Raw genomic sequence first — 22568 nt, 5'->3', positions numbered from 1 at the left:
TATTAGGAGTATGGTGCTAAGGTGTAGCCATCATCCCAAAAATATCCTCTAAAACACCAACGGGGGGTTAACTATTGTAGGCTACCTAGGAGTACACAATTAAACACAATAAAAATATTCATGTAATTTATACAAAAATTAAAAAACAAAATGTGGCTTTAATTGCACATTTAACTCATAGCATAACATGCCAGTGAATGATCTTCCTCAGGGGTGCCATGGGAAGATATACAGAGTATACTAGATGTGCAAAAAAAAAGGTATACAAGTACAGCCGGAGAGAGGGAGGGGGAGGGAGAGAGAGAGGGAGGGAGAGAGAGAGAGAGAGAGAGAGAGGGAGGGAGGGAGAGAGAGAGAGAGAGAGGGAGGGAGGGAGAGAGAGAGAGAGAGAGGGAGGGAGGGAGAGAGAGAGAGAGAGAGAGAGGGAGGGAGAGAGAGAGAGAGAGAGAGAGGGAGGGAGAGAGAGAGAGAGAGAGAGAGAGGGAGGGAGAGAGAGAGAGAGAGAGGGAGGGAGGGAGAGAGAGAGGGAGGGGGGGAGAGAGAGAGAGGGAGGGGGGGAGAGAGAGAGAGAGAGAGGGGGAGAGAGAGAGAGAGAGAGGGGGAGAGAGAGAGAGAGAGAGAGAGAGAGAGAGAGAGAGAGAGAGAGGGGGAGAGAGGGGAGAGAGGGGGAGAGAGGGGGAGAGAGGGGGAGAGAGGGGGAGAGAGGGGGAGAGAGGGGGAGAGAGGGGGAGAGAGGGGGAGAGAGGGGGAGAGAGGGGGAGAGAGGGGGAGAGAGGGGGAGAGAGGGGGAGAGAGGGGGAGAGAGGGGGAGAGAGGGGGAGAGAGGGGGAGAGAGGGGGAGAGAGGGGGAGAGAGGGGGAGAGAGGGAGAGAGGGGGAGAGAGGGGGAGAGAGGGGGAGAGAGGGGGAGAGAGAGAGAGAGAGAGAGAGAGAGAGAGAGAGAGAGAGAGAGAGAGAGAGAGAGAGAGAGAGAGAGAGAGAGAGAGAGAGAGAGAGAGAGAGAGAGAGAGAGAGAGAGAGAGAGAGAGAGAGAGAGAGAGAGAGAGAGAGAGACCAGCAAACCCTGTCTTTCCAGCACTGGGGCTGCAGTAGGGCAAACAAGGTAGGGGTAAGATGTGAATTGTTTAAAAGTATTGAAGAGTAACACAATCCACTCAACTTAGAGTGAATAATAAACAACAGGAGAGATGCGTGATCCACAAAAGGTCCTATGGCAGTCATCCATTAAAAAGAGAAACCTGTCTGCTTACGACTTGAAGTGCATGCCCTCCAGCAAACAAAGGGCCAGTTTAAGGTCCTTTAGACTTTAGGGGGGCCAGACTGTGGCCAGTGGGAGTATAAAAATTACACAGCGCCTGTGGTGAAGAGGAGGAGGAGGAGGAGGACTAGTGCCCCATCATTGGCATCAGTGGGAGGAATAGTGCCTCTTCACTGGTGTCAGTGGGAGGAATAGTGCCTCTTCACTGGTCACATAGTTGGTGAGGTTGAAAAAAAAATTGTATACCCCTGTATGTTGTGATTGTTAAGGTGCCTATCTAATCGTTTTTTGAAATTATCAATACTACAGCTATAACCACTACTTGTGGAAGAGAATTCTACATCCTTACTGCTCTAACAGTAAAGAATTCTCTACACAGTTTAAGGTTAAACCACTTCTCTTCTAATTTTAGTGAATGGCCTTGTGTTTTTAAATACCCTTGTGCGGAAGAGTTCTATCCCTATTGTGCGGTTACCAGTATGACATTTGTACATTGAAAGCATATCTCCTCCAGCATCTCTTCTCCAGGGAGAATAAGTTCTGTGCTCGCAGTCTTTCCCTGTCATGGAGATCTTCCAGACCCTTGATCAGCTTTGTTGCCCTTCGCTGTACTCTCTCCAGTTTCCAGCACATCCTTCCTGAGGACTGATGCCCAGAACTGGACAGCATGCACCAGGTGCGGCCGGACCAGAGTCTTGGAAAGTGGGAGAATTATCGTTTTATCTCTGGTATAATTTATTGCTTTGGGTTATTACTCCTTTACATATATTGTTACTCTGAAGTTAGAAGAGAGATGTTTCTACTGAAAAGATGGAAGTCTTGGTTAACCACAAAACTAACACCTCGATCAAAGTGATATGATAGCCTGCGTGAGGTTATGAAAGCTGTTATAAAAACATTGACAGGCGAGAAATGCTATGGATAACTGTATGTACATGGGGGAGGTGTTTGGCATAACAATATCCTATGGGTGGGCTAGATCTTGAGTGTATACTAGGTATCCACCAATATCGTTTTGTTTTTTGTTTTTTTGGTGCCGATACTGATATTTCAGCCACCTCTCAGACCAATAGTCAATACTGTGTGCCAATATTCTGTACATTAAAAAAAAAAAAATGATTTACTTTTTTTTTTCTGTTATTGCTGTCACAAGGAATGTAAACATCCCTTGTGACAGTAATAGGCAGTGACAGGTACTATTTATGGAGGGATCAGGGGTCTATAAAGACCCCAAAACCCCTCCTCTGCACTTGAAAATATTCAAAAAATGTCAAGATCAGCGTTTTTGAATACTTTATATTTTTGAAAACTGGTGCCCCTTTAAGATGCCAGTAATCCATAGAGTGATGTCATGATATCGCTTTTGGGTTACTAGAACTGAGACAGAAACGAAGCATCGTCTTTGTTCGGGTCTTCGGCCAGCCGGCATGTAGGACCTCCCAGTAAGACGATAGAGCCCGGGCGAGTGGCAGAAGGTGGCACTTGTAATAACAGCCGTGTGGCTGCTGAGCCGCATTGGTTATTATTACAATAAAGCCAACGTCCGCTCTGAAGAATGGTAGCCTGCAGCTGCAGTCATCACCCCGGTAAAACTACTTGAAGCAATATTGGTAATATCGGGTATGTTTTTTTGCCCGATACTTAAAAAAAAAAAGTGAATATTGTCCACTGCTAAATCGGCCTCACCCATAACCAATTGATCCCTAATATATACTATAAATATGCTGTTACAGCAGCAATAAATCGAACGGTGTGTAGATCTAATCATCTGTGTTGGGACGCTTTTATATATACATTGTGCCCTGCGCAGAATGTGGGTGTGGCAAACAGAGAAGTGCTGGTGTTCTGGCATATTCAGTCCGGCCATCATATAGCGTCCGCCCCGTAGGGGGCAGAAGCAGCTTCGCAAAATTTCCGAAGATGAACGGCGCCTGCGCCGTGAGTGGAGGTGGTAGCCCCATCATCCAAGCGGACATAGGGTTGTGAAAATTAGACGGCCCCTCGCGGGCGAGCTTCGCTCGCCATGCTTCGGGCTCGGCCTCTCTGTGCTCTGCTTTTTTTATTCCAACTCTATGTCCACTTGGATGGTGGGGCTAGAACCTGGACTCACGGTGCAGGCGCCGTTCATCCTCAGGTATTTTCGGAATCTGTGTTGCTGTGTACTGCGCATGTGCAGTACACAGCGGACGCTATCTGATGGGGGACCTTATATTATAAGATACCGGCAATACTGATAAGGTAAGATTAACAATAATAAGACGGTAGCTTATAGGATGCAGAAGTATCCCATCACCCACTTCAGTGTGAAGAAAAGCGCTTCATATCCGGACGAGGAATTCCCAGGGGCCAGTTAAAGACATGCAAAGGACCACATCCAGCCTGCGGGCAGCAGTGTGTAGACCACTGCTCTAGAGGACAGGAATTTATTTTATTTTTTTGGGTGTGGGGGGTTAGTACTGCTGGACGTCCTAAAACTGTTTGGTGGCTGAGCGTTGTATCCCTAAGACAGGGAGAGTGTTATTGGTAGGATCACCAGGTTAAAAAAAAAATCAAAAAAATTTAAATAAAACAAATGCAGCCACCATTTCTAAGAATTGCATTTAGGTTTTTGGGTTTGGATACACTTTGAAGCCATTGGATAAACATGGCCGCCAGCATTTTCAGGAGTGTCCAGTAATGACAGCCTACATAATCTCTCCGCACAGATCTCCTTTATCTCAGACTGAAGTCATGGGTGTCAACAGTAACATTTTGTAATGTGTACAAAGAAGACGGAACAGCTGAGAGGCAACACGAGGTTTATTTCTGACTCCAGTTTGGAGAAGGATGGAATTATTCATTGAAATGAATTCTGTGGCAGAGGGAATCACCATAAGTGACTCTGCAATGTTTTGTATTGTTGCTTTAATGGACTTGGAAGTCTCTTGTTACCCGTAATCTCATTGAGATTAGAGAGAGTACATTATCCTCCTTGTTTCTCATTAACTGAGCTCTTTCTAAGCAGAGGATGTGGTACATTACATTTGTTTTCTTATGTTTGTCTAGAATCCCTACACTACAGTGTTGAAATGTGAAGCCACAGCGGTGGGATATATCGGCCATTGCTGTCTAATGCAATGAGATCACAGCTGGCTGAACAGGTTCTGTGCACCGTACATTGCAAATGAGGCAGGTATGTATGTCAGCAGACCAGTCCTTCAAGTGTGGCCCCAGTCTGTAGTGCAATCTCTCTATATAGGGCCTCAGCCAGCTTCATTTCCAGTGTGGCCCCAGTCTGCGGTGCAATCTCTCTATATAGGGCCCCAGTCAGCTTCATTTCCAGTGTGGCCCCAGTCTGTGGTGCAATTTCTCTATATAGGGCCCCAGTCAGCTTCATTTCCAGTGTGGCCCCAGTCTGTGGTGCAATCTCTCTATATAGGGCCCCAGTCAGCTTAATTTCCAGTGTGGCTCCAGTCTGTGGTGCATTTTCTCTATATAGGGCCCCAGTCGGCTTAAAGAGGAACTGCATTCTGCTCACATAATTTGTAATAAAAACATCTTGAAGCTTCCCTCCAACCATCTTTGCATATTATTTTATATATACTGCAATTATGTACTTGCCAAATATGAAATCTTCCTCTACTGATCCTGGCTGCAGCCATTTTAACTGTGGGCAGCTGAAGCTGCTGCCTGTTCACTTCCTGAATTTAGACAGACACACACCTCCAGCTCTGCAGCTCTCATTGGCCCCCTTATGACTCCCCCCCCCCCCCTTCCTGGCAAACTCTTACAGCGAGAGCTGTGCATGATGTCATAAGCCTAGGCTTTTTTTACCAAACAAGAAACAGGAAGTGGGCTGTATAAGGCATTTACTGGCAGAAACAAAAAAAAATGTTTTTCTATCCAAAGTTAAAACAACAAGGGCAGAAGATTTAATAGATGGAAAGTTGAAAAAATGACTGAAGGTCCAATTTAATTTCCAGCGTGGCCCCAGTCTGTGGTGCAATCTCTCTATATAGGGCTCCAATGAGTTTAATTTCCAGTGTGACCCTAGTCTTGAATGCTCCGAAACATATTACCATGCCCTCCGGTCTTCCTCAATGTGATATAATTTCAGCTGCCACGCCAGGCGTGCATTCCAAGGTGGCTTTGGCGCTTTCTGGTCAAGGCTGCAGAGCAGTATCACTCACAGGGGTGAGGACGTAAAGTGTTACTAAACCCACAACAGTAAATTATGTCTGTATTTTCAGCATAGCATGCTTGTTACACTCACTGTGGAACATAAGGGGTTAATCCTCTGCATTGTGTAAGAAGGCTGTTTTCTCCTTTCATCCTGTATGCACAGATCCTCCCCTCCTTGCAATGTCTATCTGGGGAAGGCCAGTTAACACAGGCAGAGTAGCCGACCTGCACATGCTCAGTTGTGTCTTTTATGCTGGAGGGCACATTTACTTGTTGAGCAGAGCTAGCCAGGTAACATGATATTGACATCACACATGTGGGCATGTATACAGGCTGCAGTGGAAATCTTCTCCTTCCTGAACTCTCAGCACTGGAGAAACTGTGCAGTATATCATGCAACTGTGGTATACAGATCATCCAGAAAAGTTATAGAGTGGCAATATTTAAATGTAAAAAGATGATTTATAAGCTGTGGGCACTAATGGCAGCCATAGATGGAGAGATGATCTTTTGTGCAGCCACGGGTTGCAGAAAAGAAAATCGTTTGATTCCCCATCAACACAGTCAGTGTTAATGGGGTAAACCCTACCGCGTAGCCATTGTGTTCTCTTGGCTGGGGAACACAGTGGTTATTGCTAGCGGCTATAACAGCCACTAGCAATAAATCGCATGCAATAGCCGACATGCTGGTTGTAACCAAGTTGATCGATCAACTTGGGTACATTCAACCTGCCCATACAGGATTCGAATCTCGGCCAGCTCCTGATGAACCAGCCATGATTAGAAACCGTCTATGGCCGGCCTTAGTTTCCACACAAGTCTTTTAATGCTGCTCTTAGAAGGCACCCCCCACCTTTTCCTTTTGTGTTTCCTGTGCTAAATAAATACTATGACAGCCACCTTCTTCCCATCCAACAGTGCGAGTGTTGCTGGGGGTAAAACAGACAGGCCTAATTTAGCACAGGTGACAGTGAGGCCGAGTAGGATGTACAGGACGTGAATGTGTTCAGTATTGTGGAGAAGACTTACCAGGGTTTGGGGGAATGTATCCTGGGTTAGCCTCATATGGAGGAGGTCCAGAATCTTGGGGTGCGGAGGGCAGGTTGAGTGGATAGGCCGCTGGAGGCTGTCCGTTATCTATAATGAAAGGAAAACAGATTATTACCTGATGATGATGATGCCTGGTATAAAAAGGTGAAAGTTGGCACATTGCAAGCAGCAATAACCAATTACCTTCCATGCCAGGGGAGCCATGCTTGTCCTCTAATAGTGGGGCTGTGGGACCCCCAGGGTAGGGAGGGGGCGGGTCACTGTTCATGGTGCTATGTATATATCTGATGGAGAAGAACACAAGGCAACCAATATTAACAATCACTTGTCTCTACATGGATGAAACACATACTAATCAAAGTGATACAAGGATACCTCTTTCATCGATGTCGAGTTAAAGCGGTAGTAACCCGTCAAAATAAAAATAAAAACAATGGCCCCTCCCCTGCAGGTTTAAGTCATAATGTACTAGTATGCACCGCATACTAGCAGAATATGGCAGACTTACCTGTACATGGAGCCCTCCAGCGCAGCTCTCCAACGTTACCTTGGCTTCCTTCCGGGTTTGCGGGCTACGGCTCTATGAATGGTGGGCACTGTTGGGACTGCACTGATAATCAGTGCCTTAATTATCAGTGTACATGTCCCTTTAACAGAAGCCGCTTATCAGCTCTATTCTCCCTTCCCTACGCTGTCAGCATGAGGAAAGGAGTGCCGATAACTGGCCTCCGTTTACATCTGTGATTGGACACAGCTGATCACGTGGTAAAGAGCCGCTGATTGGGTCTTTACCTCAATCTGTGATGACCAGTGTCAAATGACAGTGTCCCAGAATTTGCCGGCCACGCTGTAGCCGTCATTTGGCTATAAAGTGGTCAGCAAGTGATTAAAGGGAACTCCAGGCAAAAATGAAAATCACTCTGAGCCCAGTTTAGAACAGGGGGTTGGCAACCCGTGACCTGCGGTACGCACCTGGCCCGCTGCTGCTAAATCTCCGGCCCGTCAGTGCCCGTGATTAATTCACGGGTACCCGACCCGTGGGCAAGTAGGTCTCTGTTTAATAATGTTATCTGCAAATGTGTCTGTGTTGTATTATAAAAATGCAGCTATATACCAGCGCCGCTTGGGTGACCCGCCGCCTCTCTATTTCTGACATTCTCGGCCCCGCCTACTGCAATTGTCAGACGAGGAGAAGAGAGAGGCGGCGAGTCACATGAGCGCAGAGTGACGCTCTTAATGAGGTATATAGCTGCATTTTTATTATAAAACACAGACACTTTTTCAGATGACATTCTTAAACGCTGGGAAAGCATTTTCTTGCATCCTCCGTCCACAGTCACCTCTGATGTATATAATGGAGTCTGCCAGTAGCATTACCACAGCAGGTCTTGTTTTTCTTACACCCCCATTACATCGTTTTATTAACTGTTAAAGTGGTAGTAAACGGCAGCCTTTTTAAAACAAAATGTGACACAACGGCATAATGTGCTAGTAGGCACCCCATACTAGCACATTATGAAATACTTACCTTAGAACAAAGCCCTCCAGCGGAGCGTTGTCACTGCTGACAGGGCTGCCACTTTTATCTCGTCTTCCTTCGGGGTTTGCACGCTCCGGCTGTCTGACAGACCAAGCCACGATGACGTCATTCAGGAGTCATGGCCGCGGCACAGAGCTCTGAAGGGATGGCACAGGTAAGCCCCTCCCCCCCCCCCGGGGAAATACACAGGTCCCAGGAGACAGCAGGGACCAGAGCTGAGCGATGGATCTGCTTCGGCATCGCTGGACTCTGAGTGTCCATTAATTAAAAATCAGCAGCTGCAGTATTTGTAGCTGCTGGCTTTTAATTATATATATATATATATATATATATATATATATATAGATAGAACAGAAAGGGTATAAGATAGGCCCACAGTACCCCACTCAGCGCCTATTTCAGCAGACCAAACATTCAGAAAAATAGTAAACAGATATAATAATGACCTATCGAATTAGTCTCGAGGGTCTATAGGGCAGCAGCCGTTAAAGTAGAAAAAGTCAGAAAGCAAATAGTACATGGATAAAAATCAGTTCATGTCCTGAAAATATCAGTACTAACACAGCGCTAAACAATAAACAAATTAAAGTCCCAAATAACAGCATAAAAATCCAAAAGGAGATTGTGCAGAAAGGGTGACAATGATGGTATAATCAACGCTGTGAGGTGATAATAATGTTCATCAAAAAGTGCTGCAACTACTCCATCCACCAGGATTGCACCAATATTTCACCGCGTGAAGTTCGTATCCCCTCAGGGGGTTAAACTCACCAGATATAAGAATAATAAGCGCCTTTAAGGGAATAATCCCGTTTTTATATACCGCAATTCAAATGTCCTCCACCAGGGTTCGTCTGCCAAACACGCTTCCGCAATGTCATAGACTTCCTTGCTTGCTTCTGGGCTCTCACTCTTTCTGCTACACCCTATCTTCTCTCTTCTCGTGCCAGATGCCAATCCGTCCATCGGATCAGGCGCAGGCGCCGCCATTCTAAGGGAAACAGACAGTGGAGCCTTGCGACTTCACTGCCTGTTTCCTATTGCGTATGTGCGAGTGGCTTTGCGAATGGCCAGCTTGTCTTCTGGGAAACACGCATGCCCCAGAAGGCAGCGGGGGGGGACTCGCCGCACAAAAGGATATGGCGTCCTGTGCTGTGCTCCGGATGGATCGGAGGTACACTATGTACTTCATAAAAAGTTAATAAGAGCCTTTGGTGGGGCTTTGATGAGCCTTCAAGCGATCTTTGCCATAGACTTCTATGGAGGCTTTGAAGACGCTTTGAAGCACAACTAATGGGGTATGATTTTTGAAACAAAGCCAAAAGCAAAAAGCAAAGTGTAAACAGGATTGTAAGCTAACCATTTTATTTAGTGACAGGAGCTTTGACTGGCGTTCAGAGATCTTTAACCACATGTGAACCAGCGCACGACAATATACGTTGGCACAATGGCACGGCTTGGCAAATGGGCGTACAGGTACGTCCCCTTTAAATCGTGGCATTGTAGGCGCCCGCTGCATACTCCGTGACTGTGCCAGCAGGTCTCACAGACTCCATTTCTGCCGGGGGCCCGCAATCATGTCACGGAGCACCAGAACGGGAAGATGCCTAATGCCCCGTACACACGATCCGAAAATCGTACGGAAAATACCGCTTTCGAAGCGATCGTACGATAATCGGATCGTTCGTACAGAGCTTTCGAGAGCCGATTAGGACAGTACATCCGATATTATTCTATCGGACATGCACGGAAATTTTTTTCGTACGATGCCAGATCGTACGATTTTCGTTTAATCAGTACAGCTATCGTTCGAAAATGCAATACAAATGCATTACAACACATGACATCACTTCCGAATTTTTTTTCTGTCGTGCGGGAATTTTCGTGACTTTAGTAAACTCATCAGATTCGATCTGAGATTAGCATGCAATAAAAAACGGACGATCATTCGTCCGATAATCTCATCGTGTGTATGGGGCATAACTAGGCATTTCCCTGTTCTGCCTAGCAACATGACAGATCTACTGATCCCTGAACAGTGATCTGTCATGTTCTAGTGAGGCAATCCCCCCCCCCCCCCCCAGTTAGAATCACTCCCTAGGACACACTTAACCCCTACAGCACCACCTAGTGTTTAACCCCTTCCCTGCCAGTGTCATTTACACAGTAATCAGTTAATTTTTATAGCACTGATTGCCGTATAAATGACATTGGTCCCGAAATAGTGTCAAGTGTCCGATGTGTCTGCCACAATGCCACAGCCCCGATAAAAAAAAAACAACCCAGATCACCGCCATTACTAATAAAAAAGATATTAATAATAAAAATGCCTTAAATCTATCCCCTATTTTGTAGACGCTATAACTTTTGCACAAACCAATTTTTTTACCAAAAATATGTAGAAGAATACGTATCGGCCTAAACCGAGAAAGAAATTTGTTTGTGTATATATATATATTTATTTTTTTGGGGGGGGGTGATTTTTATTATAGCAAAAAGTTTTTTAAAAATAGCTTTTTTTTTTTCAAAATTGTCGCTCTTTTTTTGTTTATAGCGCAAAAAACAAAAAAACAAACAAACACTGAGGTGATCACATACCACCAAAAGAAAACTTTGTGGGGGGGGAAAAAAAAAAAGGACGTTAATTTTGTTTGGGTGCAACGTCACACGACCACGCAATTGTCAGCTAAAGCGACGCAGTGCCGAATCGCAAAAAGTGCTCTGGTCAGGAAGGGGGTAAATCCTTCTGAGGCTGAAGTGGTTCAAGCGTGTCCGTAGCCTTATAGCCAAAGCAAGTGTAAATGAGCCCTTGTAAACCCTTACAAACCACTTTGACCTACAGGTAAGCCTAGATTAAGGCTTACCTGTAGGTCCAAGCAATATCTCCCAAACCTACACGGTTTAGGAGATATTTACAAAAAGACAGGCACCGCTGTCTACGGCATGTGATATGCCGTTAGTGGCGGCTCCTGTGCACATGCGTCTTCATTGCTCCGGCGCAGCGATACCCGCAAGAAGATGGACGATTCGTGCTACAGGGGACAGCGGTGACATCGCTGGCTCCTGTGTCAGGTAAGTGACACATAATGGGCTACTATGCGATGCATAGTAGTCCATTATGCTTTACCTTTGCAGGGAGACAAAGAGGAAGTAAACCCATCAGGGTTTACTTCCTCTTTAAGCGCCTACCACTTCAACATGCTTTTTTCATGTGTTTTTGATGCTTCTGTGAAGCTTCGGTGGTACTTCTTTGAAGCTTTAATGAAGCATAGCAGATGCCGTGTGTGTGTGTGTGTGTGTGTGTGGGCATTCTTTCAACTGACCACCAACACAAGGCCCTATTTGTCCTGCAGCATCTGCCAGCGCACTGCAATGTACAAGAATGGAAATCACATTAATCTCTAAGGTGCCCATTCGTATGAATAGAACACTGCGCTGCAAATTTTTTTTTTTGAAAAGGTAGGGTTGCTGCTTCTGGCGCATTTTTGGAAGCACAGATTTCACTGCCAGCACATGAAAAAGGCATGTACATGCGTTTTTAGCAGGGTTTTGTTTTTAACAGTTTCCTCCTTCTAATATATATATATATATATATATATATATATATATATATATATATATATATATATAGCAGAAGGACTACTGTGAACTTAGACTAAGGCAGGGGTTTCAAACTGGTGGCCCCCCAGCTGTTGAGAAACTACAAGTCCCATAAGGCATTGCAAGACTGACAGTTACAAGCATGACTTCAACAGGCAGAGGCATGATGGGACTTGTAGTTTCGCAACAGCTAGAGGGCTGCCAGTTTGAGACCCCTGGTCTAAGGGGCATTCTCCCCACTGTTACCCAATGTAAGGGGCATTCTCCCCACTGATCCCCAATGTAAGGGGCATTCTCCCCACTGATCCCCAATTGTAAGGGGCATTCTTCCCACTGATCCCCAATGTAAGGGGCATTCTTCCCACTGATCCCCAATGTAAGGGGCATTCTTCCCACTGATCCCCAATTTAAGGGGCATTCTCCCCACTGAACCCCAATGTAAGGGGCATTCTCCCCACTGATCACCAATGTAAGGGGCATTCTCCCCACTGATCACCAATGTAAGGGGCATTCTTCCCACTGATCACCAATGTAAGGGGCATTCTTCCCACTGATCACCAATGTAAGGGGCATTCTTCCCACTGATCACCAATGTAAGGGGCATTCTCCCCACTGAACCCTAATGTACGGGGCATTCTTCCCACTGATCACCAATGTAAGGGGCATTCTTCCCACTGATCACCAATGTAAGGGGCATTCTTCCCACTGATCACCAATGTAAGGAGCATTCTTCCCACTGATCACCAATGTAAGGGGCATTCTTCCCACTGATCACCAATGTAAGGAGCATTCTTCCCACTGATCACCAATGTAAGGAGCATTCTTCCCACTGATCACTAATGTAAGGGGCATTCTTCCCACTGATCACCAATGTAAGGAGCATTCTTCCCACTGACCACCAATGTAAGGAGCATTCTTCCTACTGACCACAAATGAATGTATTTTAGCAGGTATTTCCTGAAATCTATTTCAAGGTTCCCCTTGGGGTAAGAGTTGAGAAAGGCCGGTATAGAGTTATGTATACATCATATATCCTTGAGTGTCCCACCCAATCACATTCCTGTCTGAGGTCACTTGCTGCCTGAAGCCATCATAAACTTCTCACATCTATGGCCACTTTCAGGCTTTGTTTCAAAAACAAGCAAACCAAGGACACTGTATCTCATCGTTTCTTTCCTACTCAAACACTGCAGTGTTCAGCAAACAGAGCTCAAGTTGAGACCGGTAAAGTCTCGCCCGGGCGGTGTGGTCACAGGGGGTGACAGCCACCGGGGGGGTACAAATAACAAACGGCGCTTTGTGTGCGCATTCACTCAGGTGAAACTAACCTGAACAATCAGGTGTGAGCTGAGCCGGGGACAGTGCTGGAGTTTCCCCAAGGACAGGGGAACCCGGCACCGCACGGCTGGATCTACAATCACCTCCCAGCTATTGAATTATACATTGGAGTGGCTGTAGTTGTGTATGGATCCGGCCTCACCCCTAGCTGGGAAATCATTTACAATAAATTGTCTCACAAATAATAGAGAGAGTAACTTATTCTAATGACAGCACAAAGTGCTCCCTACTGCAAGCTTGCAGCGCTGGGGATCTGGGTTCACTTCCAGCCAATGGAATTATTTGCATGCCTCTCCTTTATATGCTTTCATTTCATCCCTCAATCCAAAGACATTCTGCTAGACTGAGTATAAAAAAAAAAAAATCTAAATGGTAACTGGATGACATTTAGTTTGCTAAAGCTCAGTGTATTGTAAACAATTGCCAAGTTAGTTTTCTATTTGTATAAATAAAGAATAAAACTCCTGGGTTGCCTAACTCGAGAAAAAACAAAACAAACACAAAAAAAATAACTAAAATAGTCTGTGCTGAAAAATAAAATCATTAAAATGCATAAAAATGAAAATAAAATCTATTAGAAAACACTATTATTTTTAACGTCTCAGTGCTGCTGATCTCCTGCAGTCACTTGCTGTCTACATACACTCCAGTAATAATGACAGGGCACCATAGCGGGTTTCCTGATGGTGAAAACAGTGGACCAGGCCTGTGTAATATATAGATTTATCACCTTTATGACTGCCCAACACGGTGGCAAAAGGGCAGGCTTTAACGTAGTGTTCTGCCCAAAAAAATAACAATAAAATAAAACAAATCAGACACTTACCTGTCCTGAGTCCAGCGATATCGGCACCGGCAGCTGTCGGGTGCTGCCGCCGCCATTGCGGGTAAGGTGTGCCTGGCAGTGTAGCCTTGTGGCTTCACGCCGGGAACCCTACTGCGCATGCGCGAGGCCCTGCTCCTCTCTCCTACTGGCCCGGCCACAGGGAGGGGAGGAGGAGGGAGCCCCGCGGTGATGTCACGGGCCGTGGCCCAGACTCCCGGAAGTGGGAACAGAATACCTGTCAAAGACAGGTATCCTGTCCCCCCCGAAAGGTGCAAATTGTGGCATCGGACGGGGGGTGGGATGGGGGTAGTGAGAAAATGTACGGAAGATCTATATTTGGGCGGAACTCCGCTTTAAATGGAAACTGGAAATATGTGACACGGGGGGGGGGGGGTGCAGGTGCTTCAGAGCTTAGTAAATGAGGTGAGGCTTCACTTTGCAAAGAATACCCAATCACATGCAAGGAAGATTGAAGGGAAAAAAAACAGCATTTACCTGTTGGATGATGGAAGTTGTCAGACTTCTTTTCTAAGCTCTGGAGCAAATGCATTTTGCAAAGTGCACAGCCTATTTGCCTTTAGTAAATCAACCCCAATGGTTATGTGCTGACAGCGTGCACAAATACCAAGGTGCCACAGCTCTCGGCCTGGGGCTTAGATAGGTAGCCAGTATGACTGGTTTCCAATCATGTGATCTTTGTTATGGGGGTGGGGGGGGTCATTCGACTGCTGATTCTTCCCGCTCCCAAGTGTTCTGAACTATTTAAACGGATAGAGTAAGGGAGGGGTATAACCTTTTTCACCACCTGTGTCCCATTGCGAAGATTTACCTTCACTTCCTGTTCCATAGCCAAACAGGAAGTGAAAGGAAATCCCTGCAAATGAGGGAGATTCCTTGGGGACCCCCCCCCCCCCCCCGCCCCAGGTCACCAGAACTAGTGACCCCATTGGAAGATTTCCCTATTTTTTGTGGGGGGCAACCCAAAATTTGTGATTTTCTTTTACGCTCAATGATAATAGTAAGCAGAACAGAGGGGGCGAATCTCTCCAATGGGGGGGCACAGACAGCAATAAAAACCTGACAAACCTTCTAATCCCTCACCAATCTATCCAAAACTAACAAATTATTGCCTTTAGTTATATTTTAAAGTGGTTGTAAAAGCACAAGATTTTTTACCTTCATGCATTCTATGCATGAAGGTAAAAACAAGACCTGTGTGCAGCAGCCCCCCCCCCCCGTACCAAAACTAACCTGCGCCCCCTCTATCCAGCAATGTCCATGAGAGCCCTATCTCTCCGGGAACTCACACTCCCGAGTAGCTCCCCCACTGCTGTCAATCACAGCCAGTGAACCAATCAAGAGACAGAGGGGGCAGGGCCGAGCCATGGTTGTGTGTGTGTGTGAATGGACACACAGAGCAGCAGCTCGGGATTACGCCTGCTTGTGTGCCCCCACAGCAAGCTGCTCGCTGCGGGGGCACCCGGCAGGAGCCAGAAGCTCGAGAAGAGGAGGATCTGGGCTGCTCTGTGCAAAACCACTTCACAGAGCAGGTAAGTAGAACATGTTTTTTTTTTTTTTTTTTTAAAAAGGGACTTTAATAATCGCTTTAAATGGCCACGTGCAGACTCCACTATAAGAATGTATGACAATGCAGCATCACAACTAAAGGACAGGGACAACGTGGTCACCCTATAACAGGAAGTGCATGGACAAGGACCTTCATTGTAGGATCACCAGCAGTGATGTTAAAGAAATCTGACATGTTAAATATTATTATTATTATGAATCGGATTTATATTTCGCCAACAGTTGCTTTACAACATGAGGGCAGACAGTACGGTTATAATACAAACCAACGAGAGAGATCGGGCTCACAGATAAGAGTGTATGACAAGAGAAACTGATACAACTGACTTATACCGGTAATACTAATTATTATGATGTGTGAAATGATAACTATTTAACAAGGTAAAGTGCAGAGTGTCAGGGCAGCCAATCAGCATAATTCTGACTGCTTTATACTAATAAAAAGGTGAAAGCTGATTGGTCAGGGTGGGTGACTGCATTTTGAAACATCTGCGCTAATTTAAAAAAAAAAAAAAAAAAAGTGAAAACTAACCTGATTGAGGGATATTATTGGGTCATCTTTATGTTGTAGCAACAGACTGTGCTCCACTACACAGCGACATGATAAAAGTATTCATTACACTAACAACTAAAAGTATTTAAAAAATAATACAACCACAGATCAGACTTGGATTATAATAACAGATACAGACATATGTGGTGACCAGAAGAGAACAGAGAATATTCCAGTCCCTGCACTGGAGACCATTGTAGAATACGGGAGAGGGAGAGGATTATTATACATTCTGATACAAAGTTCCCATGTTATTGGATCTCATTATGGCATTTCTTTTATATGTATTATTATAATGGGACCCCCTCGCAGCATATCACCATTGACCGCATGCGCCGTAGACAGCGGTGCCTGTCTTTCGGCAAATATCTCCTAAACCGTGTAGGTTTAGGAGATATTTCTTGGACCTACAGGTAAGCCTTAATCTAGGCTTACCTGTGTTGTAAGGGTTTACAACCACTTTAAAGAAGTCCGGTAATTGGAGCCGTCAAAAAAAAAAAAAAAAAAAAAAAAAATCAGCCGCAATGTTTATTAACAACATTGCTCAGCTGCTGAAACACAAAATAAAAAGAAACATTGTTTCTTTTTTAATCTGTTTCTTCATCTGCAAACAAACCTTCCTCTGTTTAACCCCTTAACAACCCTTAATTTACTTTAATCAAACTCCCTATTCTCCTCCACTTAATTATTTTCCTGCTCTTTTTTTTTTTTTTTTTTTTTTTTTTTTTTGCTATTCATGTCTATTTTCTAAACAATAAAAACATTTTTCTTTTTTTTGCTTTGTCAGTGAATATATTTACACATATATATTAACATACATTTACACATTTCACATTGAAAGAGCGCAAAATAAATAAAAAATCTATTTATTAAAACTTGTAAATGACTTTTCAATGTTTTGTACAATTGCTTACAGGTGAAGTGAAAACAAAACAATACCTACACGGTAGGTATTGGTGCAAAAAAGAAAAAAAAATCATCAGTTCTCATAGTAAAAAATAAATATGGTATTGGTGCATCCCCATTATAATATTTTTATTTATTTTTGAGTATACATTTAAAATGGTACCCCCCCCCCTCACTTACAGGGAGATCCCCCACCCAGTGTTGAGATATATGACAAGGGGGGCAGCTTGAATGTATGATATGGAGGAGGATAGAGATAGAGATTGTATGTGTGTGTGTGTATATATATATATCTATAAACACAAAAAAAAAAAAAAACACACACACACACACACACACACACACACACACACACACACACACACACATATATATATATATAAACACAAAAAAAAAACACACACACACACACACACACACAACACAACACTGGCGGGGATCTCCCAGCAGGTATAGGGGAGGTACTGTATTAAATGTATAATATATGATATAGTATTGTATATATAATATGGTGCCCCAAGACCCCCACCCCCCCATGCACTCTATAAGTTATAGTATACATACAATAGGATGTCGTAGCGGATTTTATATATATTATACATTTAATATGATGCACCTCCCAGGTTCCATATATATATGATATATTATTATATATAGTGTGAAGTCCCCCCATATTATACAGTCAGGAGGAGAGATCTCTCATATATATATATATATATATATATATATATATATATATACACACACACACACACACACACACACACATATATATATATACACACACAAACAGTAAAGTATACATATAATACGGTGCCCCTAGCAGGACCCTCCAATGTTATTGTATGAATACATTACGTTATTATACATATATATGATGTAGTAATGTATACACATAATATGGAGCCCCCTCCCTCCTCTGCTTGCAGTTAGGTCCCCCCAGTGCCATAGAGACGAGATGCTGTATATAACAAATACCGAACGGCCGGGATATCCTTCTCCCCTCTATGGTGCTCTCAGGCACCCCCAGTGACCCCAGGATCATCCCCAACACACACCATGACCCCGCCCCTCACACAAGGGGTTCCCTGCACTCACCTCACACCTCTCCTCTCTGCTCCTGTTTACTCCTCGCACGGCACCCTGGGAGCTGTAGTCCCCGCCCCGAACTGCGCACGCCACACCTCCCAGCAGGCGACGCGCGCACTTCCTCTCGCTCGCTCTCTTGCGCACTTGCCCATTCGCTAGGAGATGGGATTCAAGAGGATGTAACTTTATTGTTCGGTGTGTGTAGGTGACACTGGGCTGATCTGGCTAAACTCGGTTTATGACACAATAGCGTCATCAAGAGCTTTGGAGATCTGTGTTGAGGGAAAGATTTGTGCTGCATTCTTTTAGTAATATGTTGAATTTTTTGTAATTTAGGCGACGTTTGGATGGTGTGTGCTTGTTTAGGACATAGACAAAAAAAAAGATGATTATAAAATATATTATTTGTATACATTATTAATATACATTATTATTATTAATATTATTAATATACATTATTATTATTAATATTATTAATATACATTATTATTAATATTATAATACATTATTGTATGATTATTATACATACATTATTATTATTATACATACATTGTTACTCTTATAATAATAATGTATACAGATATTAATAAGTAGTAGTAGTACATTATTATTATTATTAGTACATTTCTATACAATAGTATTATTATTATTATTATTATTATTATTTGCGCTGATCGGCCAGCCTGATACATTGTGGACACTGGAGGTCACCGCGCCACATTCAGAGAACGCTTCACATTTTCTCAATGAATGCAAAGCGTTTTCTGATTGGGTGATGTGGAGATTGTGATGTCACTGCTCAGCTTTCCACCTTGTCCAATCAGTCAGAAGCTAGCAGTGATCACTGGAGTAATGGTATCTACATCAGTAGTTTCCAGCTTCTTGGAAGATTGGCCAGGTATGGTGTATACAGTATCTCACAAAAGTGAGTACACTCCTCTTGGAGGTGTGTTTGGGGTGGTTATCATGTTGGAATACTGCCCTGCAGCCCAGTTTCCGAAGGGAGGGGATCATGCTCTGCTTCAGTATGTCACAGTAAATGTTGGCATTCATGGTTCCCTCAATGAACTGTAGCTCCCCAGTGCCGGCAGGACTCATGCAGCCTCAGACCATGCCACTCCCACCACCATGCTTGACTGTAGACAAGACACACTTGTCTTTGTACTCCTCACCTGGTTGCCGCCACACACACTTGACACCATCTGACACCAAATACGTTTATCCTGGTCTCATCAGAACACAGGATATGGTTCCAGTAATCCATGTCCTTAGTCTGCTTGTCTTCAGCAAACTTTTTTGCAGGCATCATCTTCAGAAGAGGCTTCCTTCTGGGATGACAGCCATGCAGACCAATTTGATGCAGTGTGCGGTGTATGGTCTGAGCACTGACAGGCTGACCCCTTCAACCTCTGCAGCAATGCTGGCAGCACTCATATGTCTAAACTGCTTTATGGTCTTGGCCACCGTGCTGCAACTCAGTTTCAGGGTCTTGGCAATCTTTTTATAGCCTAGGCCATCTTTATGTAGAGCAAAAATTATTTTTTTCAGATCCTCAGAGAGTTCTTTGCCATGAGGTACCATGTTGAACTTCCAGTGACCAGCATGAGAGAGTAAGAGAGATAACACCAAATTTAACACACCTGCTCTCCATTCACACCTGAGACCTTGTAACACTAACGAGTCACATGACACTGGGGAGGGAAAATGGCTAATTGGGCCCAATTTGGACATTTTCACTGAGGGGTGTACTCACTTTTGTTGCCAGCATTTTAGACATTAAGACCCTATTCACACTGCCGGCGTTTTTCAGACGCTACAGTGCTAAAAATAGCACCTGCATAGCACCTGAAAAAAGCGGCTCCATTCACTCCAGTGTGGAAGCCTGAGGGCTTTCACACTGAAGCGGTGCGCTGGCAGGGAGTCAGAAAAAGTCCTGCCAGCAGCTTCTTTGGAGCGGAGAAGGAGCAGGGAACTCACCACTCCTCCACCGCTGATCCCCATTGAAATCAATGGGGCAGCGCTGCGACACCGCCGGCAAAACGCCGCTCCGGCTGCGGTTTGTGGGCGGATTTAACCCCTTTTCGGTCACTAGCGGGGGGGATTAAAACTGCCCCGCTAGCGGGCAAATAGCGCCGCTAAAACGATGGTAAAACAGCGTTAAAAATAACGCTTCTTTACCGCTGACGCCCTAGGCAGTGCAGTGTGAAAGGGCTCTATTGGCTGTGTAATGAGTTAAGTCGAGGGGACAGAAAATTGACATTGTTATACAAGCTGTACACACACTACTTATATTCACAAAAATGTGAGGGTGTACTCAGTTTTGTGAGATAATGTACATAGTTACATTGGTCCAAGCTGGACTGATATAACTGTGTAAAGATTGGCACACCTGGAATTCTTCTTTAAAGTATGTCTTGAAGCCAAAAAACTATTTTTCCCCCACTTTGTGTAGACTGTAGATGGATTAGAACCTCTGTCAGGTTTTTATTGCTGTCTGAATACTTTTACTTTGCAGGGAACAAAAAAGGAATTAAAACCCATCAGGCCGCGTACACACGCGGGGACTGTTCGGCCAACTTTGTCCGCTGAACAGTGTTTCGGCGGACAGTCCGCCCGTGTGTGGGCTTTCAGCGGACAGTTTCAGCGAACAGTCCGCTGAACAAGGTTTTTCGGAATTTCCGAAAAACTGTCCGCTGAAACTTTGTTTCAGCGAACAGTTCCCTCGTGTGTAGGCTTGTTCGACAAACTAAGTTCCGCGCATGCTCAGAAAGGATTTACACGCCGAAAGTTATAATGCAGTGTATAGGACGTCGTATTTTTCGTCCCGTCGTACATGCCGTTCACGTCATCGCGCACGGTTTCAGCAAACTGTTCGTTCGTCGTGTGTGGCCATGTCCGTCCATGCTAATTTTGAGCGGACTGTTTGCCGAAACTGTTTGACGGACAAAGTTGGGCGAACAGTCCCCGCGTGTGTACGCGGCCTCAGGGTTCCTCTTTAAATTGACATGCTCTAATTTTAGACACATCTAATATGCATCCACTCCCGAGGAAGCGAGTTGTGCCTTGTGAAACGCGTTGAGTCTTAAGATGCTATGTACAATTTTATATGGGCCGCTATAACATACGTGTATATTTTTAAACATCTTTGTATCATGTGTATTACCTAATCGGCTTGACATCCATGCCTGTGTATATTGTGTATGATTACTACATCATACTTGTAATAAATTCAAGATCTTTACTTTTGTTACATTCTTTGACCTTTATGTTCTCATCTTATTTACAGTCCCAGGGCAGAATTTCCCCGTTTTTGTTGTTGTATTTAGGGATGGAGATGTGTCATTAGGTGGCACCAGATCATTTTTCCTTTTTTGCTATCTCTCTAATTCATTCTTTCTTTTATCCATTTATCTAATTAATTCATTCTTTTTTTTATTTTTTCTATCTATCTATCGTTCTGTCTATTATCTATCTATTCTTTCTTTCTTTCTTTTATCTGTTTATATAATTCATCCTTTCTTTTTTCCTATCTATCTATCTATCTATCTATCTATCTATCTAATTCTTTCTTTTTTTATGTTTATTTCTTTCATCTATCGAATTCATTCATTCATTCTTTCATATATCTATCTAATTCATCCTTTTTTTTTCTTTCATCCATGTTTCTAATTCATTCATTTTTTTTCTTTCTTTCTTTCTTTCTTTCTTTCTTTCTTTCTTTCTTTCTCTCTTTATCTCTTCTATCTATGTATCTAATTCATTCATTCATTCTTTCTTTCATCTATCTATCTAATTCATCCTTTCTTTTTTTTCTTTCATCTTTGTTTCTAATTCATTCATTCTTTGCTTTTCTACTTTCTTTTATCTTTCTTTCTTTTTTCTTTCTTTCATCACCATCTGATAGATAATGTAGTGGGTCCCAGATCCCCAGTATCATCTATCTATCAATTATCTATCTAATTCTTCCTTTCTTTTTTTCTTTCATCCGCGTTTCTAATTAATTCATTCTTTTCTTTTTTTCCATCTTTTATCTGTCTTTCGTTCTTTCTTTCTTTCTTTCTTTCTCTTTCTTTCTTTCTTTCTTTCTTTCATTACCATCTGATAGTTAATGTCTATCTTTCTATTATCTATCTATTTTTCTTTCTTTCTTTCTTTCTTTCTTTCTTTCTTTCTTTCTTTCTTTCTTTCTTTCTTTCTTTCTTTCTTTCTTTCTTTCTCTATCCATCATCACCATCTGATATAGATAATGTAGCGGGTCTCCAATATCTATCTATCTATCTATCTATCTATCTATCTATCTATCTATCTATCTATCTATCTATCTATCTATCTATCTAATTCTTTAATTCTTTCTTTCTCTCTCTATCCATCATCACCATCTGATAGACAATGTAGCATCCCTGGGGCCATCTTTGCCCCCTGTCCCTGGTATCAGACACAATGGAGGAGATGTTAGAGTGTCAGTGTTGATGGAACATTCTTAGTCACTCTCCTGCTGGAGGTGATGTGATGAATACAGAGGAGACCATGGATGGAGGCCGCTCAGGCAGGCGGGGGGTTAAGTTACCAGAAGGAGAGGTAGCAACAGGGACACAAACACAGACAGAAGTGTCCTCTGCACATTACTAGGCGTTCCTCCGTCTCCTAGCAACCATCGAAAA

At 43.8% G+C, this 22568-nt stretch overlaps 2 protein-coding genes across 2 annotated transcripts in view; one reads left to right on the top strand and one right to left on the bottom strand.

Annotated features, from left to right (window-relative positions):
- CDIP1 (cell death inducing p53 target 1) overlaps nucleotides 1–17991 on the bottom strand; it is a 33265-nt gene extending 15274 nt beyond the window's left edge. The window contains 3 exon segments of the mRNA XM_077449590.1: nucleotides 6448–6555; nucleotides 6652–6752; nucleotides 17917–17991. Of these exon segments, the coding sequence (XP_077305716.1) occupies nucleotides 6448–6555; nucleotides 6652–6736 (193 nt within the window). The 5' untranslated portion in view covers nucleotides 6737–6752; nucleotides 17917–17991.
- A 4569-nt stretch (nucleotides 17992–22560) lies between these two features.
- CUNH16orf96 (chromosome unknown C16orf96 homolog) overlaps nucleotides 22561–22568 on the top strand; it is a 48138-nt gene continuing 48130 nt past the window's right edge. Inside the window, exon 1 of the mRNA XM_077449588.1 lies at nucleotides 22561–22568. This exon is cut by the window's right edge and continues 162 nt beyond it. The gene's annotated coding sequence lies outside the window, so the exon portion shown is untranslated.

The sequence above is a fragment of the Lithobates pipiens genome, unplaced genomic scaffold (genome assembly GCF_037356315.1).
Source record: "Lithobates pipiens isolate NorthernLeopardFrog02 unplaced genomic scaffold, aLitPip1_a1.2 Scaffold_22, whole genome shotgun sequence".
In the NCBI taxonomy this organism is placed as follows: domain Eukaryota; kingdom Metazoa; phylum Chordata; class Amphibia; order Anura; family Ranidae; genus Lithobates; species Lithobates pipiens.
The sequence above is the reverse complement of the archived record's forward strand: the minus strand, read 5'-3'. Positions and strand labels throughout refer to the sequence as shown.